At 39.9% G+C, this 23,262-nt stretch overlaps 2 protein-coding genes across 23 annotated transcripts in view; both read left to right on the top strand.

Moving 5' to 3' along the window:
• PIP5K59B (Phosphatidylinositol 4-phosphate 5-kinase 59B) overlaps positions 1–2,553 on the top strand; it is a 30,103-nt gene extending 27,550 nt beyond the window's left edge. Inside the window, exons 18-19 of one of the 3 annotated variants that reach the window (XR_013063562.1) lie at positions 117–302; positions 2,464–2,553. Coding sequence is in view for 2 of the 3 variants with exons in the window: in XM_076692798.1 (XP_076548913.1) it covers positions 2,464–2,532 (69 nt within the window). In the remaining variant the exon portion in view is untranslated. Of the gene's footprint in view, positions 1–116; positions 2,376–2,463 lie in introns of those variants that run through there. The other 2 variants (XM_076692798.1, XM_034316595.2) reach the window with 2 other exon arrangements.
• A 1,748-nt stretch (positions 2,554–4,301) lies between these two features.
• Positions 4,302–23,262, top strand: part of Tm1 (tropomyosin 1) — a 29,356-nt gene continuing 10,395 nt past the window's right edge. For 3 of the 20 annotated variants that reach the window (XM_034316613.2, XM_034316612.2, XM_034316615.2), the window contains exons 1-6: positions 4,303–4,458; positions 7,047–7,212; positions 7,498–7,623; positions 16,611–16,744; positions 18,387–18,504; positions 22,948–23,018. In XM_034316613.2, the coding sequence (XP_034172504.1) occupies positions 7,099–7,212; positions 7,498–7,623; positions 16,611–16,744; positions 18,387–18,504; positions 22,948–23,018 (563 nt within the window). In that variant the 5' untranslated portion in view covers positions 4,303–4,458; positions 7,047–7,098. Of the gene's footprint in view, positions 4,459–7,046; positions 7,213–7,497; positions 7,624–8,006; positions 9,252–11,106; positions 12,095–16,610; positions 16,745–18,386; positions 18,505–18,912; positions 19,031–22,159; positions 22,231–22,947; positions 23,019–23,262 lie in introns of those variants that run through there. The other 17 variants (XM_034316616.2, XM_076692803.1, XM_034316614.2 and 14 more) reach the window with 17 other exon arrangements.

Raw genomic sequence — 23,262 nt, 5'->3', positions numbered from 1 at the left:
TCGATTATTGGGAAAATTAGACCCTCCACCCTCGGCGCACTTTATTTTTACTTTCTTTTTTTTTTTTTATCGACATTTTTTTCTTATCCTGGTTTCTTTATTTGCACCCATTTCAGACCCACCTGTAGTCAAGCGAAACGAAGATAATTGTATACAAAGAAAAAAGTACGAAACGAAAATTTGTGTGCACGAGAGAGAGAAAGAGAGAGTTGACTGCGGAGCCTGTGAACCCTTGCAGTTGGCGCATTTAGAAACCCTTCCACCCCCTCGGAATTTACGTGAAAATTCATTAGGACGTTGATGTAAGTTCAACAGACATAGGCATATAAGCGAACGCGCGTTATTGGCGTATTTATAGGGTGTTCCGAAAATATCTCACGCGGCCTCCCACTGTCTTGTCATCGTTCAGAATTTTCCATTAGAGAAAGGAGAGGGAATTATTTTAATTTTAACTTTATTTTCTCCTATTCTATTATAGCATTTCAATTATTTTTCTATGTATAAAATTAGATTTTTTTCTTAACAGAAATATGATAAAGTGATATTATTGGAACACCTTATATTAACAAATAACAGGTCGAATCGAGACGACCATTTAATTAATATCCGTCGCTTTGCCCGGGACATTTTCAATTTTTCTTCCGGAAAAATTAAGAAAGTGATCGTGAAAAGCGATCGAATCGTCTCGAATCGATGCTAGACAATTTAATTATTTATTTTTCTATTATTTCTCTGCCGTGCACCGCCAGGAATTTTCAGTTTCCCTTCGTGGGATTCTGATTCTGTCTCGAACATAAGCAACGCTTGGTATACGCATGATATTTCTAAGACTGTTTCTCCGGGGAAACCGCGTACGTATATTCTTCTTTTTCATAATTTCGCGTATCGTGAAATCTCGCAGCGAAACTCGTTGATACGTTTAGCAATAGGCATCGTCGCCTTGAATTCTCTTCTTTTTTTTATTATTATTTTTCCCGTCCTTAACGCATTATTGCTATTGATTTCTTGGCTATGCGCGTACAATGTACACTTTGTACACTTATTAGAACATTAATATCATGTCAGCATGTTCAATTCGTTTCCAATCGTCCAATCAAAGATTTCTGCATGCTTGTTCGATTTAAGAACGTGGGTCTTTATTAAAAAATTTCTTTTTCATTTGATTAGCATAATAATCGTGGATTATTGATAAATGAAATTATTTGAATTAAGAACGTAAATCAAATTATTCTAAATAATTTTTTCTCGTGGAAGAAATAGAAGATATTTCGTTTAGTTTAATTTTAATCCGAGCCATTGATTCTAATGAACTTTAACGCGTTGAATGCTGAGGACTCCAAAATTTATCAAATAATTTAAAAGAAAACTGTAGCTCTTGAAATTGAAACTTTTGTCTCACTTTTACATGGAATAATAAAGAATGGTATTCGACGCGTTAAATGGCTGCTGGATCGAAACAATCTGTAGAAAATATCGCGAAAAGAGGGTGAAATTTCGTTTGGTGAAACATCGCGAAGTATCGATGTGGCTCGTAATCGAGATGAAATCGCGATCAACGTCAATTTGCGAGAACTCGCTGCACTTGAACTCATTCAAGTGACTCTCGCGACGTTCGCAGGATTGTGTATCACTGCTGTATATAATTATCAAATGATATTACGTGCATATATAAAAAAATTAAAAAAACAATATTCAGTGTGAGTCATACAGTTGAGTCTCTCACTCCAATTTCGTTGAGAATTAAACAAACAAAATGATCAAGAAAAAGTGCAATAAATTAAACAGATGCAAATTAATATCACTGCATCATTGCAATTTTAAAGAAAATCGATGCATAGAAAATGCAACATCCAATACAAGAGGTTGCACTTTTTCATTGCATCGTTGCATTTTTTTAAAATGTGAATGCACAAAGAATGCAACTTGCATCATTCTCTTTTTGAATTTTCAACGAAATAAAGAGTGCAACTCGTTTCAATTGTACGATTCACCTTGTGTACATGTGTATGTATGTTCATACATATATATATAATATATTATATATAAATATGTACACATATGTAGATGTCGGACTTCATCGTGTACACCAATGCATTTATATCGCACGATCGATCGTGCACCAATTGCATTTCCTTCGGGATTCCACTCTGTGGATTCCGATACCTCATGTTGCTCGCACGATCGCAGCGATGTACGATAAGGGTGAATAAATTATTGTTGCGTTCTATTTATTTATCGGACGATCGTCCGAAATCGCGTGTCTGTTTCTCGAAAGATTTAGCTCTGCTCTTAGGAGCAGATCTTGGCAATAATTGTTGTAATAATAAAGTTTGCAAACCCGATTTCTCGACTGAATCACATCCAACCCTCCATCGTATAATAACAAAGGGTAAATAGTAAGTCATGTATATTAATAAATAATCGAAGATTCGTTTGTTTAATAGATTTCATCATTGATTTCAGTTATTGTCCTCACCTTCCTTATCACACAAAACCAACAACTACCTGGACATCCTCTGCACTCTTGCTTAATTTTATCAGATAGAACTAAAGGTAACTTCACAATTTTGTATATTTAATCTCATGAAATTTTAATTATGATCATTGATATCAAATTTACAAATTGTTAATACATTTCTGAAGACAGAATTTGGATCGAAAAGTTAGATCACAATTAAACTTGTATTTTTGCTCGAAGAGACCAACTAGATCGTTGTTTATAATTTTTTCTTTGTTTATGTTAAATTTTGTTGGTCAGTTCTATGGAAGAAATGAAAACGTATGACAAAGCAGGGGCCTAATGAGAAGGTGACTCAACTTACTTATAAAGCCTTATGTCGATGCTGTAGAATTAGGACAGAAGGTGCCTCGACCTCGTCGGTGCAATATATCCTGCATAAGGTAAGTACTGATTAAGGACACACGATTAAATAATGACGAACTGCGTTATAATAAGCATCCTAATTATTATCTCAAGGATCCCTTTTCTTGTTAATCACATGAATGCTATAATAATCTGGAGGTGATGTAAGATCAAGGAAAATTAAATCTATGATCGATCGAATTCTACCCCTTTCCATATATGACACGAACTCCCATAAGATAACTCGTCTATGACGTCATATTAATTAACTTTTAGAATGTGATCGATGTTTAAAAAGCAAGCTTGTAAACGTACACTCGAATGAACGGTATATGAGTCAAGGCTGCGCTGGGACCCTTACCTACTTTTTCCTTTTATGGTAGTGAATCAGACCGATGATCGTATGGGATATGACGACCGATCTTACGCAAAGAATTTCGCGCGTGAACAGGTTGTCCAGAAAAATTTTTGACAATTTATATTAATTAAAAATGAAAAATGGAATATCCATATCCAGCTTGGAGAGATTTAATAGAGCTGCGATTTACTTTGAACGAGATTGACATTGTAATTTGGAAAACGCTCGAATTGTTCGATAAATCTCGAAATAAATTGCGCAAGCGAGGAGGCTAAAAGCGTTGTACGACTCATTGCGAATTGACCATGACACGAGTTGACTCAAGGAGATCGAGTGAGATGCCTATAACCCCAATCCCAAAATTACCTCCACCTAATATTGAGTCTTTCCTACTGGACGTACATTTCTTTGAAACCTTCAGTTTACATATGCAATTTATTTAAATTAATAGAAAATCTTGTTCTCTCTGGAATATTAAATTGACACGTTTTGCGGTTTTGATACGATTGGAGAGCATATACGTATTCGGTAACCTTGTTACAATCTCGATGACTTTGATCTTGGTAACTGGACGAACAGATTGGAAATTAGATCAAGGAATCGAGATCGTAATCCTCTGTGAATTTCTTTTTTTTTTTCTGATCTTGTGTAAAGCCGTTTTACTTTCTCTATCAAATTACGATTACTTTCTAACGATTCAAAAGAATTGTACCATGTAATCCCATGTTAATGATGCTTAATATTCGTGGTCTCTTTTCACATTATTTTTCTTCTACAATGAAAATTCTCATAAATCACTCAACCCTTTCTTCGAACCTCTTCCAGCAAGCAGAAACATTCCTCACCAATCGAATCCTACAATCCCAAGAATGGAGCCAAAGAAGAGCCCATTGTCTCTCGCAGACACGTTGGTGAACCAGATCTCCAGAGGACATGAAAATAGCCGGGTCCTGTTGATCGGCGTCGAAGCGTCGCCGATTCTAAAGATAAATTCGCGCGACGGTGTACGTTTTCACAGGCCCGTACGTAGAAAACTCTGATCGGGGCACTGTGAACCAATGGTAGGGAGAGAATCGCGTCCTGCCGTACAACGTCACCGTCGTCTTTTACGATTCCGAGCTGCGAAAAGGTGGGAGCCACGAACGCGACCGTAACCGAAGCTTTCAACCGACCAGTCGAGACTTAGCCAGCGAGTCAAACGCATCCCGGACGACGAACGAACCTGAATACCTACCCCGTGAGTAAACATGTGCATACATTTCTTTTTCCTCTCGTCCGTAAAATCGGTCGCCTCCACTGGTCTCGTGCCGTTTCACCGAGTCCGCTCGCAGGACTCCACGAGTGAGTGAAGGAAAGTGACGTGATCGAGAGGTGTTTTTCGTGGACAGCGAAGTGAAGAGGGTTGAGCTTTTCGTTGACCAGGGACAAGGATTCGATTCCGCAACGGTTGCTCCGGATGGTAAACCTGGATTTGATTTTGGATATCAAAGGAACGAGTTAATTCCAAGTGTCTCGAGCTTTGTTCATCCAAGGTTCTTCTTTTATAAGTATCTCATACTATCGAATAGCGTTGGAACTCCTTGCATTCCACTTAGTCTCTCACCTAGATGATCTCCTTCGCAAGGAATCAGACTCTGTAGTTTCAAATTTGATCCACTTCCCACTAATTGAATCACCGAAAGCTTTCCTTTCTTAAGTATTCTAAATTCTACGTTCTAAATGCATACTCCTTATTGAACCTCTGCGTTCTGGTTCATCTGGCAGGTAGACCGAGATTTGCTTCGGAGATCAAGAGGAGCTGATAAATTCGAGCAATTTCTACCGTCTCGTACTCTGATCTGTTTCTGATTCATAGGATCGTTAACAGGATACTTTCCTAAGGATTTCAGTTGCTTGTTTTGTAACGGTAGCCGTAACATTGCCGAAACTGCCCGCATTCCAGGATGACGATTCTGAAAAACGACTCGACCTGTCGTTATGCGAATTTCGACGGTGGTTTCGCAAGTACAGGCCCGCAGCACTTGATCGTCGAATAATCGCAGGCACAACGATATACTGTCAGAAAAGTTGTGACTCATGAAAAATTTCAGGCATTCACGCGTAACCGCTGTGACAACATTGTCCCAGACTACCGATCTCTTATCCTCGCTACGTAGACGAAAGGAATTTCTCTTACGAACAGTACCGATACCGTAGACGGTGTTATTCAGAATGCTTACTGATAACTGATTCCCGTAGCAAACGAATGAAAATATCGCGGTATCTTCAGCGTTGTTCGCAAACAATCGAGGAACAACGAGGCATCTGATCATCCTAGAAGAGACTTTGTACCATTACACGGTACGGTTTTATTTGGAAATCGCGATAGGTTGAAGGACGTAAAACAGAGAATAATTTGTGGCTGGACAGGGTTTCGAAGAAATTTAGTTTCTCAATCGTGCCAAAATTAGTGTCCTAATTTCCGACCCCGTTCGCCAGGGAGAAAATTCAAAAGGATGTCATTCAACTCGTACATTTATAGATTGTTATTCGCAATAATATTTGTTCATAGAGAAGGAGGATCTTCTTTGCAGCGTAACAAGACACCGAACCGAATGGAGTAACGAAACTCAGCCACACGTAACCCGAAAAGGTTCGGCTAGCGATGATACCACCCTCTCCTCTTGCGGGTAAAAATAACCCTCTTCTGATACGCGCGGCTCAGAATCCGGCAGCTCCGCTTATTTTTCAACCGATGCTATTTCGACCACGTAATCCGTGATTTTCCATAGTTCCATCAATATTTTCCATCGTATACCCCGGAATTCAATTAACATCCTTAAATATAAATATTCGAGAAAACCATCAGTATTTCTTAAGCAAATACAGCGCTCCTTGAAATGTTAAATTTCATTTAAATAGAGTACGAAGTTCATAGGATAACGGTAAAAGCAGATGATACAAAGTAATATCATTTCTGTGGTAAGATTGTGTCTAGAATTTCTGTTTCTTCGAAGTCGTTGGAATTCCGTTGTACTTTCGTTGCTTGCTCACCATCTCTGATTACCGGCGAGTCAGAAATCTTGAGTGCTGGTTAGCAACGGCACGGATGCAGCGATCCATCCAGTAACACGAATGCAACGTGCATTTTAAATTGAGCTGTCGAAGAGTTGAAAGAAAAATGATTTCTTCAATTTCTCTTTTGCATATCAAGATTATACCTCCCTGTATAAAATCATCCAGCATCGACAAAAACAATGGCTGGAATGTTACTCTGAAGAAAATTAACCCGTTCGTGGCTATCCTCCTCCTCGCCGTATCGCGGCACGGTAAAACGAGCGCATAAAACGAAGGATCCTTTCGTTTCGCTCGGTTCGTCCTGGAGGATCGCATACCTGAGCATGTGACGTCACGAGAGAGGAAGAGAAGAGGCGCGAGCAAAGACGTTTGATTTTATATATACGGACAGGGGTACAGAGCCCGGGCCATCTTGAGCAAGAACCTGCCTCTATAAATAGGATATCCGGTCGTTCGCTAATTATACTTCGATGCATGCTGCCCGCATAGGGAACATGCACGAATCCTTTCGAACGATCCACGGAATTTCCACGGCAATTATCGTATCTAGGAAATGGCACGTAAAGCGGAAAGAAAAACAAATAATAATTAACATAGGTCGCGGTTAATTGAGTCCATAGATTGTCTCACGGTCATTGAAATCTTGGAACATTCGGATCGTTGACTTCCTTGTGAATTGATCGCATTCCCTGTATAGAAAGAGGGGAAAAAAATTAAAAAGTCGATGAAGATAAGTTTGCATGAGAAAATGTTATGTTGTTGTTACAGATTAGTTTCCCTTTATTTTCACGTGAACGAGTGAAGAAACGAAACCGCAGCCATGGACGCGATCAAGAAGAAGATGCAGGGTATGAAGCTGGAGAAGGACAACGCGATGGATCGCGCGTTGCTCTGCGAACAGCAAGCCCGCGATGCGAACGCGCGAGCTGAAAAGGTAATTGATGAATTTCAAAAGATCTAGGTTCATTATATTTATTAGATAAACGGGTCAATAAAAAAAGAGGTAATAAAAGATGGAATAAAAATAGCGGTGAAATCACCGTCTTGTAATAAAAATTGAATGTTGAATTGGCGATCGTTCAAAAAATTTAATTATAGATCTGGAGTCTTGGTATCCATTTGATACGCCATGAAATTTAAAAATAAACGTTCTGGTTATTTCTTGAAGAGTAATTGAACATAATTATTAATATAATAATTGTTTTTTTTTTTCGTGAAGGCGGAGGAAGAGGCTCGTGCTCTGCAAAAAAAGATCCAAACCATTGAAAATGAACTCGATCAAACTCAAGAGGCCCTCATGCAGGTCAATGCTAAGCTGGAGGAGAAGGACAAGGCGTTACAAAACGTAAGTCACTAAGTATATTTATTCATTTTTAACAATTTATTCATCAACCGTCGATACATATTTCCCTTATAAATCTTATATTTCGAATTGTTTTTAAGTACATTATCCTATCGGATGATTTACAGTATAAACTTCGTGAATGTACAAGGAAATCAGATGATTCATTGAGCAAATATTTCGAGAGGGAAAAGTAAAAAATATTTAATTTACAAGATAAACTAGACTATTTCTGAACACTCGTAAAGCCGAAAGTCTTATCAGTAATCGTGTTGTTACCGACGGTGCGGTGACGTTTACCGACCGTAAGATGCCGCGTCGATCGACTGCGCATGCGCGCCACGATGAACGAGTCGGATTCCCCGCGAAGTGAGCGCCCAGTCGAGCGTTAGTACGCGCAGCTTCCGCTTCGTTCGTACGGCGGTGCTCGGCAAACTTCGAGTCGGTGTATAGGATGAGTTGGTGGGGGTAACCTGAATCGCGTATAGAGCAATAGACAAGGACAGAGAGAGAGAAAGCAAGATAGAAATCAGACCAGGACGGTGCAGAGAGCGGAGACCAGCGTGTCTCCTCTCGTGCATGCGTTTCGCTGTGTGGCACGGTATGTGTGCGGCCGCAACACACGGATAGTCAGAAGGACGTATGCGTGGCGCGGTGAGAAACGTGTTACGAACAGTGACAGACAAGATGGCGGTGTGCCTTGTGCGGTGGTAGTAACGGTGGTGCTTAGAGCACGTTAAAAAAAAAAACATAGTGGTACAAAAGAGATTGGTAAAGGGTTGGCAGCTGGATAGCGTAGTATGGAGCCAGCTCTTACATCGACCACGAGACGTCGCGGTCATCAGCATCATCCGCGACACGCTACGCGCCGACGTCTCGACGCCTCCAGCAGAGGACCCGCGCAGTGTGGCCCTGCTGATATCGTTAAAGAGACGGCGATCCCTAACAACGAGCAACCAACTACTGCAACGTCACCGAGACTCGAGGAAAAGAGCAATGTCATTGATACGGATTGTTCCCAGGCGGTGACAATACCCACGATCGTCGGCGCGAGGTGGCTACGCGATCCGACGGCAACGATACCCGCTAAAGATGCAACCACCAACGAAGACGCGAACAATTTAAAGAATAATCTCGAGAACGATGAGAGAGACGAGGACGTCCGACAGAGGCTCGCGCAGTGTAGCCTGGACGTACTCGACGAACGACGCGAACAGTCCGTTCGTGAAAGAAACGAAAAGGAGAGCTGTGACAGCTACGAGATCAAACCGTCGGACAAGCCTCGATCGAGAGCACGTGGGAAGAAAATATGCGGAGACGAATCTATCGTTATTAGAAGTAAAGAAACTTCACCGGAGCCTGAGCACGCGGTCGCGAGGGCTCGTGGTGACGGCAACTCCGACGACGAGTCGACGAACGTCGAGGAGGATCCGGAACTTGCCGAACTTGCTAAGTTGAGATGTCCAAGCGAACGGGCCGAGGTACAGGCCGAAAGAGAAAGACGAAAACGAAGATGCGCCGATTATCCCGGATTGGCCTTTGGATGTTCCATATTCTCCAGCGACACGATGATGAAATTCAGTCTGATAAGGAACGAATTGCAGAATATCATGGGGAACCAGTTGAAACGGGTCAGTATCGCATGATACATCAGTGATGCACCCGGGTTACATACATAGCCGTATTGTATGACGCAAGGTCACCGCATGACGTGACCTTGGCGCACTTTGACGTCGGTCAGAGTAGATTCTCAAGGGTCATGAGGTCCCTTGATAAAGAAAAGCAATTATCGATCGAAATCTCGCTTTCTCTCTCGAATACGGGTCATCCGTGATACTTAACTTATCTGACGTTCCTTTCTTCAGTTTACCGTCGTTCCTTTGGACGAGGTGATCTTCATGAATTCGATACCTTATATGGAGGAGAACGGATAAAAATACTCGTAGTTAGGTTAGGTGATCTTAGCGGTTACCCGCGATGACGTTACGAATCATTAAATCACATGTTGCTTACAATTGAAGGCATAAAAACATGCGTCTCTATTAATTTCTTTATTTTAATTAGACGCTCTTTTTTCTATACATTCATTCTGGAAAATTACTGGGCCGTCCCCGAATACTGATTAGAGAAAGGCTTGATTAAAGGCCTTAATTTCTCGTTGCCAACTGGAAATCGAAATCGGCTCGTGTTATCGCGCGTTCAATGAATAATACATTACTCGTCGCGACCGTGTAATAATAATTAAGCGACCATTATGAGCACTTCTAGCTGCAATGGACTTCTTTTACGGAGGCTTAACGATGCACGATCGGCCGACAAAGAACACTTATTGTTAGGGTTACTGAACGAAGACAATGGGCTAAGCGTGATTCTTTTGCCCGTCGCGATAAATAGTATTCAAGTGTTTCAAAGCCCGTATATTCTGTTAATTATTAACCTATGCGTCAGTGTGCATCGACGTGCGTTTTCACTTATTCATTTTTGGAGTAAGCCCCGCCTTTTGGTTATACATGACGTGCCTGTGCAAGTTATTGCAACACCTCCAATGTTGGAAGTATTATCAGTTCAACGATTATCCGTACACTTTGGCTCAAAAGTAACATAACGACCGTATGTTTTCAGTTCCTTCACTTTTTCTTGGAAATTCCTTAAATTTTGATAAAGCTTTTTAATAATAAACTCCACCCGGCACTGTCGCCGCTGACGTGTACGTTAACTAAACACGAGTAACACTCGTCAACATTCTAAAAATACGTGGCGGCTGTACACCGATCCAGAGGTCTTTTATTCGGCACTCCAAGAGGGCATTGCGTAAGCATTGCTCCCGGAACGTGCTCCCACAAATCCGCTTTATTACGACCATTTAAACCGACGACGATACGGCATGTAACACCATTGCCGCATGTTCATACCGTATTGCACACGAATTTGAAACACGTTTTACGTCGTCTGTTGACCTTTGAAACAGATTAACCCCGTTACCGGTTATCTAGGATATTTACACGTCACATTCAGTAATTTTTCGCGAATCATTGTGCTGCCCTCTGTGCCGACATTATTCGCATAACTGATGCAACTTAGACTGCTGTCTTGGAATTGCATTCAAGTTTCGTTGATTGTTCTTAATTCGACGTTAACCCGGGCTTTGCATACAGTTTAAATTTTAAGTAGGAACATTGGCTGCTAGGTGGAGCTGCGGTCGGCGTAATTGTAGGTGCGCAAGAATACGTATAGAATTTTTAATACCATACGCTTACAAGATACACTAATAACATTAGCAATTATTACGTTTAGAATTAAATTTTATTTAACTATAATGTACACTTATATAGGGACAGGTAATATTACGCTTGCGTCATATCTTTTTGATGGTGCTTTTACTTCAATAAAAGGTATCTCAGTCTACATTTAAAGTCCGTGTCAACTTTAATATCCTGGTATTAAAGATTTGCATATGGTAATGACAGTTTTCATCTTTGATACTTTCTTTATCATTAAAGCTTACCGTTTAATCCCCTATAACGGTTATGCCATTGAACTCAATTTTTATTCAGATTTACGCACCACCCATCCATCTTATTTATTCGTAGACAATAACATTGAGAAATTCGTTATGGGAAACAATTAATAGAGGGAAGATTGCATTTGTAATCGAACATTATCATCATCGTGGCGAATCGACCCTCGGATGCGGATGGAAAAGCAGAAAAAGCGAAACAACGTATGAATTGTTGTCCAGCGTCCATTCGAATGACTGGGCGCGCTCGGGACGGGCGCGGTATTTCCGGGGCTTTGCGCGCGACGACACGTCGATCGGCGTAGCGATACTCGGCGTGCGCATCAAGCTTCGTAACGCGGTCAGGATAGTAAAAAGGAAACCATATAGTCATTAAACTCAATCACCGTAACCCCATTCATAATCGTACGCAAATCATTAGAACAATGATTACGTCGTATTTAATTGTTTTATTGTTTTGACAAAATATCGTTGATTGCGCATCGTTAAGGGCAAGGGACTATTTGACGCGCGGACAATGGTAGTGCGCATGCGCGTCTAGGCCGGGGGCAGCCATCTTGCTTTCCAGTCAACAGCAGCCAGTGGTCGCCAGTACACGACAGCTCAGAGTCTACGAAACTCTATCTCTCGTACGGGTACCGGTTACCTTTCGTACCACGACATACTTAATTCTCGTACGTCGTGTTTACCGGTTATCTCGTATTCTCGACATTTTCGTCTGTCGTCCGAGTTCCAGCTCGATCCGCGTCCGAAACACGTAATCGCGGCGTTTTTGTAACAAAGTGAGAGAACGCTACACACGCGGATTCTAGCAGCATGTCGACGCAAGTGCAGGGCACCCTTCTCGACGTGCTGAAGAAGAAGATGAGGCAAACCAAGGAGGAAATGGAAAAGTACAAAGACGAGTGCGAGGAATATCAGAAGCGGCTGCAGGTGGAAGTGATACGACGCGAGGAAGTGAGTGAGAAGTTGCTTCATGACCACCTTCGTTTTCCCCGTGCACGAACATCTTGCTCGATAAGTACAATTTACTCGTCGAGGATAGTTTTCTTTCACTCTTTTATCCCGGTTTCTTTGATTTTATTCCCGTATAACCTGTACGGTATTTCGTATGTTCGTTTGATTCCTTCATGGCGCTTAGACAGGAACACAAACGAAGGACGAGGGAAGGAGAATTTCATCGAAATACTATCGAGTAAAAATTTGATCGCTGAAAATCGGTACATTCGGTGAGGTAACAATGGTCGTTTGGCGATTCAGTCGTTTGTGCGGTTAATTTCATCGCGAACACATACTATACATTTCGCGGCTTGTCTTTACCGGAAATATGGTGCTCAACTTCATGGGATTCGTTTGGAAAAGCATCGATCGCTTCGCGAGAGGGTATATAGCGTTGAAGGAAAGGGACGGACGGATCGAACGCGTCCCTCATTAGTTTCGAAAAGCTGGCGGTGGGTCGATAGAGAAATTGGAAGGAAATCTCTTTCGGTGATCGTATAAAACAGCGTAGCCGGCGTCCACACGGTTATAGGATCGATCCGTATAGTGTCAGGCAGATCGTCGTCAGGCTGGTGGGTTGCGGCTCTGGAGAGGGCAAGCAGGAGTGTATAGAAGGGACACACCGACTCGGCTCGCACTCGAGACATTCTTGATACAACGAGGACCGGCTTGAAAACTCACCTTGCTACCCTCACGGTCGCCAACGATCCTCCCGTGCATTTGAAAATATTGTATGGCTAGTTAGGCCAATTAATAAACTAGCGCTAAATTAACCGGGGTCTAACGTTTCTCTCGTGCTCTAACGTTGACTGACGTTTGTGTACGTACACATAGAAACAGGCGGATTGATAGTGCATTGATTCGTGCACGCAATTTTATTGTTAGAATTATCGCCTTGTAATACAAAAATCTATATCCCCTAGAAAAAATCCTAATTATACCAATGTTAGTAATAGCTTAAAGATTTTCAAACCCCATTAGTTTGACTTTGGTGCGTGCTTGCCTACCCTAATCCTATCGAATATGAGCTAGAACAAACACCCCCGATACCTAGGGTTATTCAACGAAAATCGTTGACGAATGAAAGGGTTGGAGGGTTAACCCTAATATTTGAATAATTGTTGAAATTTGTAATTTTATTTCTGTTTATTTTATTATAATAAAAATACAAGGACGTCAATATGCGAATCGTTGAAATTCTGACGTCGAACGTCTGTCCTAGGGAAATTCGAGTACGATGACGATGCGTCGAGGCGTGCTTACGCATCCGAAATTGTTGTTCCTTTTTTAGAACAACGTATTTTGCCGACCATTTCTACGCATCGTCGCTGTTATTTACACGAGTGACATTTTAAAGTCGACTCAAGGTTGATATCGAAATATATTTTTCTTCTCGGGACCTTTTTAACCCCCGGTGTCTAGGAAACCTTGTCGTAGACTTTAATATCCTGTTCGTCTACGGTGGCAAGCTACCGAGAAATTATCGATTAATGAAGTAACCGAGACGGTTCTTAGCGCATTGCGTGCCATTCTATGGAATGAGTTTGTTGGGGGAAAAAACGGGACACCGTTCAGATCTCTAATCTTATGGCGATCCACTGGTAATTGTTTTAACCCATTAGCTACCAAATTTTAGTTTTGATATTTTTATTTAACATTTTATTTAATATAATCCTATTGCAAGTGATTAAAAAATTATATATGTATTCAAATCGCCATTTGGGGGATCGTGGTAGCAAATGGGTTAAAATTAATTTATTGGAATCAGAATACCATGAGATTATCGGCAGCCACCAACAGAAACCATTTTCCTACCGATTACCCAACGATTTTTTAACCTTGGCAATAATTCAGAAAAATGTCACTGTATCCCGTGGATACAGTGTACCTTTATGGTGGTTACATGCGTCCTAAAAGGCCAATGGATAGAAGCTCATTGAAGCTTCACTAACAAGCTTTTGTCACCGAGCAATGAAGTGTACTGCCGTTCTATGATCTACTTTTTTCTTCCTACTCTTTCGTCTTATAGAACTAGATGATAACCGACGATACGTCCCGTATCGTTCACATTGTTTCCAGTAACGATTCACCCACGGCTCACAGACGTGTTCGGTTCATTGATTTCCGAGGCAGAGACAGAATTAGCGCGAACCGTGAAAGTGATCTTACGTACGACACAGCACGTGGCCGTCTCTATTGAACAATTTACATAATGGATCATCGATTGCCCCCATACCGAGGGCAGATTTATTAATAAACGTTTAAATATCGTCGCGTTTCGATGTAAATTGTTGCTTCGCTCTTAATAACACTGTTTGCAATGACATTCATTGCCGAAAATTCACGAACTTCGTCTTATCTATTTTATCTTGCTTAAGAAAAAGAAAGTCAGACTTACGTACATCGAATTTCTCCGAAATTTCTGATAGTAAGATTCGTCGAATAATTCACGAACGATAGTTGTATATCGTGTCGAATTAACGGAACGCAGTGGAGGCAACGGAGGGTGATCGTTACCGGAAGTTTGGCATACTTACCAACATTACCTGTTCGCCAGTGTGCGTGGGCGTGTCGATTTCCTCTAAATACATTGTACGATTGATATATGGTAATTGATCGTGACGAAGACACGGGACCGAAAGTATAGCGTATGATGAGTTAAAATGTTCCAGAGAATAAAAAAAATTTTTTTGGAGATACGTATTTCTTTTGCTGTCAATCGAAGCGTCTTTTTATCCTCTACAAAAAAGTGTTGAGGTATTTGGGTCGAAAATTGATTAGTTCAATAGTTATCTTAGGGAGAGACCTTCATCTCCCTAAGATAATTTTTGAACTAATTAATTTTCGACCCAAGTACCTTAACACTTTTTTGTAGAGCATGATACAGTATACCAATAGACATTTTCAAAAATATACAGTTCCATTTGAAAAAATGAAACTGACCTAGGAATCTTTGAAATACTTCCACTTTCGGTACCAATTTAATTTTCTTTAATGACATGTTTATCTATCTTTTCAAAATTTAGAGTTGTGTTTAGCCCAGTTATATGATATACATCAATTGTATGATTCCATCGATTCATTTAATTTAGCTACCGAATGATAAACTTTTGATTATGAGACGGTAAAAAATGCGCTGAAAGTATTTCGCCGCTAGATAAGATAATCATCATCGAATTAGTCATCGTGGAGAGTGCTTAGCGTTCGTTTTTCGCGCGTCATCGCGCGAGCAAGAACGCGGGCGTGTCGAATTATCCGGATGCGAAGTTGATGCGTGGATGATGAAGAGCACCACGTGCATGAAAGCATAGTACTCGCGCGATGAATTAGGATTTATCCGCTCGGTACACAATCGGCGCAGGTGCAGCTGGTAACGAGGACAAGGGCCTGGAATTGCCGAGTGTACGAATACACGCGTAATCGAGCGTTAAGTAATTTACATTTGTAAAGGCGCATGGTTCGTTTCGTTTGACGTAACGCATCCACGAGACTATTTTTTACAACCACTTTCAATTCCGTGTCTTAATTAAGGAATCATTTGATTGACCCTTGCGTTTCGTGGATCATTTTTATCTTTATTTTCATTCATTTCCTTCGTTCTCATTTGAAGACATGAAATTTTTAACTCGTGGCATTTGATAAGTTTTGTTTGATAACGCAAAAGTAAATGATATTATCATTGTAATTAAACAAAACAAACATGAAAATAGCATTTCGCCGCAATCAGCTGTTATCGGTTCAAATTAAATGGTGGTACATAATCATTATAAATAACTAGTTAATCATCATTATTTCCAACAAAGATACAGCGATTAAAACGCAGCCTAATTACAAAAATCCTCGATTTCATGCAGTGTACGCCTAATTAAGTTGTTATCATCAAAATTCATTAGCAACATCCTTCGGTTTGTTATACAGAAATTCTATGAACGAATAATAGTTAGATCTGTAAAGAAAGCATGGTCGTTCTTCCATGAGATCACGTCATAGTGTGGAATAGAAACCCGTATGAATTTAATTAACCGAGATTATTCGGAATCGGGTTTCATGCAAGACATATTCGATCCGCGTCGCGTTAAGCCGTGCTTTTAATTGAATACGAATACGCATGTTTAGCTGCTGTTTACGATCGTGACAAACGTTCCTCTTTCGAGAACAGAGCGCACAGAGCAGATGCTGCGAAAATTGGTGATCTGTTCAATTAAATCGGTTGATGCAATAAGCACGCGAGACTCTCGAGGATGCATAGGTCATTGATATGCGAGCGAAGCGAAGACCTTGATTCGCTCTCCTATTTTATTTCCTATGAATCTTAATTTCTTTCTGTTTCATTTTAAATACATCGTTTCGTGATTGCAATCATTTTAATTCCCTGCACTGTTAAGAGTAATTGCAGTTACTCAACGTAGAGAATTTAGATCATGAAAAGTGTTATTTTTATCACACTAAAATTATTTTCTACTTTTTGTTACAGGCTGAGTCCGAAGTAGCCGCTCTGAATCGTCGTATCCAATTGTTGGAGGAGGATCTCGAGAGATCCGAGGAACGCCTGGCTACTGCCACTGCTAAATTAGCAGAGGCGTCGCAGGCTGCGGATGAGAGCGAACGGTAAACGATGCACCAAATTTTTATACGTTTCCTCTGGATGACGAGCATCGTACGTCCACGCATATCTTATAAATATCCGTCACGCTATCCTCCACGCGAAAGTACGTTAAATTGCATCGTTGAACGGATATTTATAAAAGAGGCTGCTGTATTTCTCAATGGGGTAGATAATAGCCTTTCTTGTGTACGATTTTATCGATTCAGTGAAAGTTTGATTCATAATGATCGGATCGGGTTGAAATCGTTGGACGTGTAATCTTTCATGGGAAAAAAGGGGTGAATGAAAAGGAATTTAATTGAGGAAAGTTTCTTTCGAGGTAATAGGGGCTGGTATTTATTCTATTTGATGGATCAAGTTATTGTAAAGGAAGTATAAGTCACACCAACTATCATAGATTATCATAATCAAAAATTATTTCATTTGCATAAAGAATGTCAAAATTCCTTTACAATAATGAATTTTTCCTTAACAAAAGTCGTACGATGCTCAAAATTAACAATGATATTCATAGAAATGGAGTCGAAAGAGCGAGCAGCCCCAAAAAATATGCATTATCCATTCAGTTCTATTTATAAACGTTCGTACAATACTGCATTGTAATGTTTCACAATTAATAGTGCACCGAATGCAAAGCTGAACGAATTCTATTTATCTAACGATCGAACATGCTCGCAGGCGTAATTACAGGTATCGTGGAAGCGTAAGATAGCTGGCAGAGCAGTTATTATAGTAATTTCATGAAGTGGGTGTTCAGTCATTAACATGTATCAGGAAATCGTGTAGTTAACTTGTTTACTATTATTGACACCTATAAATGCTCGTTTCAATTTGTCAACTTTTGCACAATTTTAATACAAAGTATCGTATTTAAAGAAAATATGAAAAATTAAAAATTTGGGAATTCCTAAATAGCCATAAGTCCTTAAACGATATAACTCTCAATTTTATCATAGTTAATCGAATGCAATGATCCATGAGATTTATCTTTAGAAAAAATGACGTGTATTGATTATACTGCTCGCTCTTTCTCTCGATCATCAATTGACGTTTGAAGAACATTGCATTATCGATAGGACTAACCTTTCGACGTTGAAAGAACTTCGAGATTACTTTCCCGGAATTCTCCGCTCAATTGTTGTTTGTCTCGATAACAGTTTATCGATCGTCGAAGTAGTGATTCTCAAGTTCCACAACGAATTTGGATCTCTACGTTGAATTGAATCGCGAACGCATTGAAATGGCGGATAGATCATATCGCGGTTTGATAAGATGATAACACGTTTGCGGTACTTTGTCGTGGTACGAGCGTGATAAGAGCGGAGAGTTCGCAGATATTGCACAAGTTACATGCTGTTGAAGAATTATACTTTTATTCGTCTTGGAAGAAATTTATTTAAAAAACTATAAAAATTAATAATTTTCTGCAAAAGGGATTTAAATAATATCAATTATTATTTTTTCAATTCGTATAAAAGTCCAAAGTAGATTATTTATTTAAAAAAATGACGAAAGGATAATGGTGTTTGAAAAATGAAGGTAATTATAGTAGGGTCGCGAAACATATTCTTTCGGTATGTCGATGATCTTTCTTTCAACGGCGATCAAATCGAAGCTAAAAATCGAATGATAATCGATCGCTAGGATACGCAAGGCACTTGAAAACCGTACCAATATGGAAGATGACCGGGTATCCTTGTTGGAGCAGCAACTAGCACACGCTAAAGTGATCGCCGAGGAGGCGGACAAAAAATACGAGGAGGTGGGTCATGTACCAGCGAAACTGAAAAGAAAATCTTTTCTATCCCTTCGACAGTGAATTTCTAGCCATTCTGACGGACCGTGGTTCCTTTCTTAAATTTTCCCCGATTACCTTGCCCTTTTTCTGTCGAACTTCGAATGCAAAAACCAGAATAGAAATTCCCCAAATTTCTTAAGAAGACTTAGGTTTGTCAGGATGGATCAGAAATTCATTGTTGCAGGTAAAATCCTTCCAGGAATCAGGTTTCGAGCAGGTAGCAGGTGAGCAGTGCGGTCGACCAGTTCCCCATCGAATTCTCGTCCTCGCAGGACGAGTATGGCGATAATGTAACATAGATATTCATCATCACGATCGATTTATTTATTCCCGAAGTATGTTAATCCCGATTCTTTGTGGTAATTATTAAAGAGCCCGCAAGATTCTCGAGAATCGCAGCTTGGCCGATGAAGAGCGCATGGACGCCCTCGAAAATCAGCTGAAGGAGGCCAGGTTCCTCGCTGAAGAAGCTGACAAGAAATACGATGAGGTTCGCGAGCCCACGACTGTCAAGCGTGATGGCTGCAGTGACGATGATCATGATAAAAATAACGATGATAATAACGATGACGATGGTTCCTAGTTGATAGTCGAGATAGTGCCTAACCCCGTAACTCTCTGTCTTCTCTTTGTGTGCTCGAAATACCACCGTGACACCTGCCACGGTACACCATATCTGTCTATCTTTCGAGTTAATCAAAAATCAATCGTTCGATTTATCGATCGATCCTTTGTTCGAATTTCTAACGCGTTCCCGATTAAGAAATATTGCCTCTAGAAAAATTTGATAATAGAAAAAAAAAGAGTTGATGGATTTAGTTCGATAAAAGTGCTTTGAATATGATACCAGATCGGTCGTCTGTGATTACATCGAGTAGAAAAGTGATTAACAAACGGGTAAGAGAAGTGCAGTGGCTCTCCTCGCGGCTTTTACAATAAAAAAAGAGAGAAGTTCGGGAATAACGAAAAAAAAAAGAGAAAAGAAAATAGTGGTGATACATGTACGGATATGTAACATCAGTGTCACGTGTTTTGACCGCGATTTAATCTGTGATTTCCAAAAAAAAAAAAGAAAAAAAAATAAGTGTTTGTTGGAGTAAAAACGACAAATAAGTTTCAAGTGCCAGTTTCTAAAATAAGAAAGATTTAGTTTAGCAAAATCATGCCGCGAATCAGGGTGGACGTGGTTGTTGGGTCCGCGTGTTGTTTCGGTTCGTAAAACCGGAAACTGGCATCGCAAATAATGTATATGGTTTTACACTCTGTGTTGTGATACGAACGAGATTATCGTTCGAGTCTCGTCGCGATGAAATGGTGCTGCTTTTGTCCAAAGAACCACCTCCCTTTTCATTTTTGAATCGTCTTAGCTCTGGAATTCGGAACGTAATCGTAGCTATGAAAATCCGTCCATCTGTTATGGTAGGTGGTTGTCGCGCGGCTACTTGGAAATTGCAAGGATCATTAACACTAGAACTACCGACGTTTGATTCATACTTATTTTTAAGTTGAAAATAATGTAGATTATTAAATATAGAAAAAATGAAGCATAATTTAATATTCATTCTTTAGCTTGATAACAGCCAATATAACATTACAACAAAATCATCTCGATAAAATTTATAATTTAAAGTAACAAACTGGAAATCACTCATTTTTACCCCTTTTGTAGTTCTAGTGTTAATTCTCTCGTCAAATAAAAATACTTAACACAAGTTTGCTGTTGCAAATATTAAGCGACAGCAAACCTGTTAAAGTTTTCAGATGTAAATCATATCCAACACAGGAAACCATCGTTGTAATTTCCACCTAGCAACGTGTCCTATCCCCTTAACGAGCAAAGTTATAAAAAAATATATCACCAGGAATCACGTTAACACTTAGTATGACGACTAACAATTGTTTGCAGTTGTTCATTAACATTTGATTGCAGTGACATCGTGTCAGAGTGTTTTCTAATTCATACAAAGTCTCTTCGCTTATCCTAACACGATCTAACTACTTCCTAACAATTATTACAGAAGCTCGAGAGCAACGAGAGGCGAGGCTAACCGAGTGTCACGATTATTCGTTCTTTCTGTTTTCTCTTAACGACAGTAATCGCTTATCGTTGACCCTCCTGTTCTTGAAATGTCTAAGCGTTACGCAAATCCCTCGTCGAACCAAGAATTTCGTCTGAATTTACCTCATTAATATTAGTACGAATGTTCATCGTTTTCCATGGAAGGGTTAAACAAAATTTATTTCATATCTTTGCTAATCATCTTTGCTAAAGGGTTGCGTCACGTTTACACACGAGAGTGAGAGTGATTGCATGCGTAGAACTAAAGGTCGTCGTAGAGACGAACGAAAGGTACATTCCAGCAGCGATCTGTTGATCCAACTTTTATTTTACCATCGATCTCTACGGTGGCCTGAACAGCTCGTGTGTGTTGCATCGATTCGTGCCGATCGACGAGCGCGAACCGAGCATTTCTCGCTTCCGTTCTTATCGGTTCGCTTCTTTTCCTCACGAAACGCGTTCTACGACTGGAAGTTTGCTCGATGGAGATTGTCCGAACGTGCTCGGCAACTGGTCACGAAATGGTATTGTTCCGTTTTCGGTGTCGTTCACGAAACTGATCGGTTTATACAATGGGTGAACCCTTTTACTCTAACAGAGTTCAATAAAAAATTATTAGAATATTTTATTAAAATAAATTCTTTCGATTCTCTTCGCAGTTGGTATTCCGTTGGCTCGATATTTGCGATTCCATCGCGAATGGGATGCACGGTAGAGCGCGGAATATTATTAACCCTTTAACCGAGCGAGACGAGTAGCTAGAGAATATTTGCGAAGGAATAAAAATGATTTAAGTAGCTTCGTCGTTCCGTCTCTCTGGCTCCTTCGAATTCGTTTCACTTGGTCAAGGATAGTGGGCGTTTCTCTTTTGAAATAATAATATCCGAGCCCGTGGTACGTCGTGCCAGATTTATTTGAAAATAGAACATCGGATTAATCGTGCGATAAATTTTGCAAAACGAATATTTCCTCTGAATCATCTTCGAACGGTGCTCGAATCCAAATTTGTTTCTAATCATCGTGACCAGGTTCGAACGTAGTAAAAACCGTAGTAAAGACCGGTTAGTCGAGCAAGAGCGATGGAAAAGGAAGTTGAACAGACGCAAAAGGAAGTAGAACGTCTTCCAGGGGCAAACATTTTCAGTCGTAGAGCAAAGTCATCGCGAAATCACCGATCTTGGCCGTGGATCGACGACCAGAGATCGTCGATCTTGGCCCAGATGACGGCGAGCCAAAGAAACAAAAGAGATTGAGGTATACAAGGAGTCTCATAATAAATGGAATTATTTTTGAGATGGATTTATCACTTGAGAAATATAGTCTTTATTTTTCCTTATTTTCCACTTCTAGTTCATATAGATATTCAAACGATTATTATTTGAAAAATTATTTTTAATAATTCTTATTTTCTACTTAACTATTTGGATTGTTTCCAAGTGCTGAAATTCAATCAGAAGCGATTTATGTCATATTATGGGACACCGTGTGTACAACTTAGGGTGGGTTGTCAGATACAAAGGGAACATAAGGTGAAACCGTGTGTATGTGTGGTTTATACAGGTCGCCCGTAAATTGGCCATGGTTGAGGCCGATCTAGAACGTGCTGAAGAGCGTGCCGAGGCCGGAGAGTCGTAAGCATCCGTTTTTAAACAGCAGGCATCCTTTTTTGAGCATTAACCAAATCGATTGCCCGCAAGCGAGTTTCTTTCCCCTTTCTCCGTCACACATTGTAATCACCTGTCGCGTCACCAGGGCACGATACACACACCCATCGTGTGTTACCTGTTCGTTACTGACGATAACTGAACCACGTGTGAAAGTGTCATCTAACACTCGTTCCTTGTTATGTGTGTTTCTTTTTTCAGTTTGCCATCGTTTTCTTTTGCGAACCCTTTAGGGTTGTTACTAGTTTTATAACCTTTTTTTTAAATTCATTTGTGCAAAGGGGAAATCTGAGTCATAAAATAATTTTATTTACTTAGAAAGTTTATTATTTAAAATTCCGAAATTACTTTTGATTCTTGACTGAGATCTCCTCCGTCATCCTTTATCCAACAGAATGAAACGTTAATAAAAGTGATCATTATCATGATTTTACCATGTTTTATATTTGTATGTTTACCGATTCGTTTTATTCTGTTGGATGAGAGAACAGGTTTTTAGGAATGTTCATTTCATCGAATTTCAAATTACGTAGCAGAAGGCGTGCAGATCGACCGAGGATGGAGAAGACGTTTTGCATGCGTTCATAACATACATATTCTTTTTTATTTTTTTTTTTTATTTCTTTCGTTGTAAGCCCTTACATCCTTGCTTTGTCGCATGACACGTGTGGCTGTTGATCACAGGTTGCCAGAAAACTAGTCATGATGGAACAGGATCTCGAGCGTGCCGAAGAGAAGGCTGAACTTTCGGAAGGGTAGGTGGTTCAGTTTGTGCATGAATTGTTCCTTCTATTTTTCATCCTTCAACTTTTATGCTTGTTTAACAAAAATGAACGCTGGTCAATATAAATTTGTTCAATTACCAATTATAATTAATTATAAGAATTCATCTATCAATATCTTTACTAAATTATTTGAAAATTATTCCATTTTGTATTAGTTTCTTAAAAATTCTTCTATTTAGTAGCCCTCTACAAAAAATCACCTTTTAAATAAAAT

The sequence above is a fragment of the Osmia lignaria genome, chromosome 16 (genome assembly GCF_051020975.1).
Source record: "Osmia lignaria lignaria isolate PbOS001 chromosome 16, iyOsmLign1, whole genome shotgun sequence".
Lineage (NCBI taxonomy): Eukaryota > Metazoa > Arthropoda > Insecta > Hymenoptera > Megachilidae > Osmia > Osmia lignaria.
The sequence above is the reverse complement of the archived record's forward strand: the minus strand, read 5'-3'. Positions and strand labels throughout refer to the sequence as shown.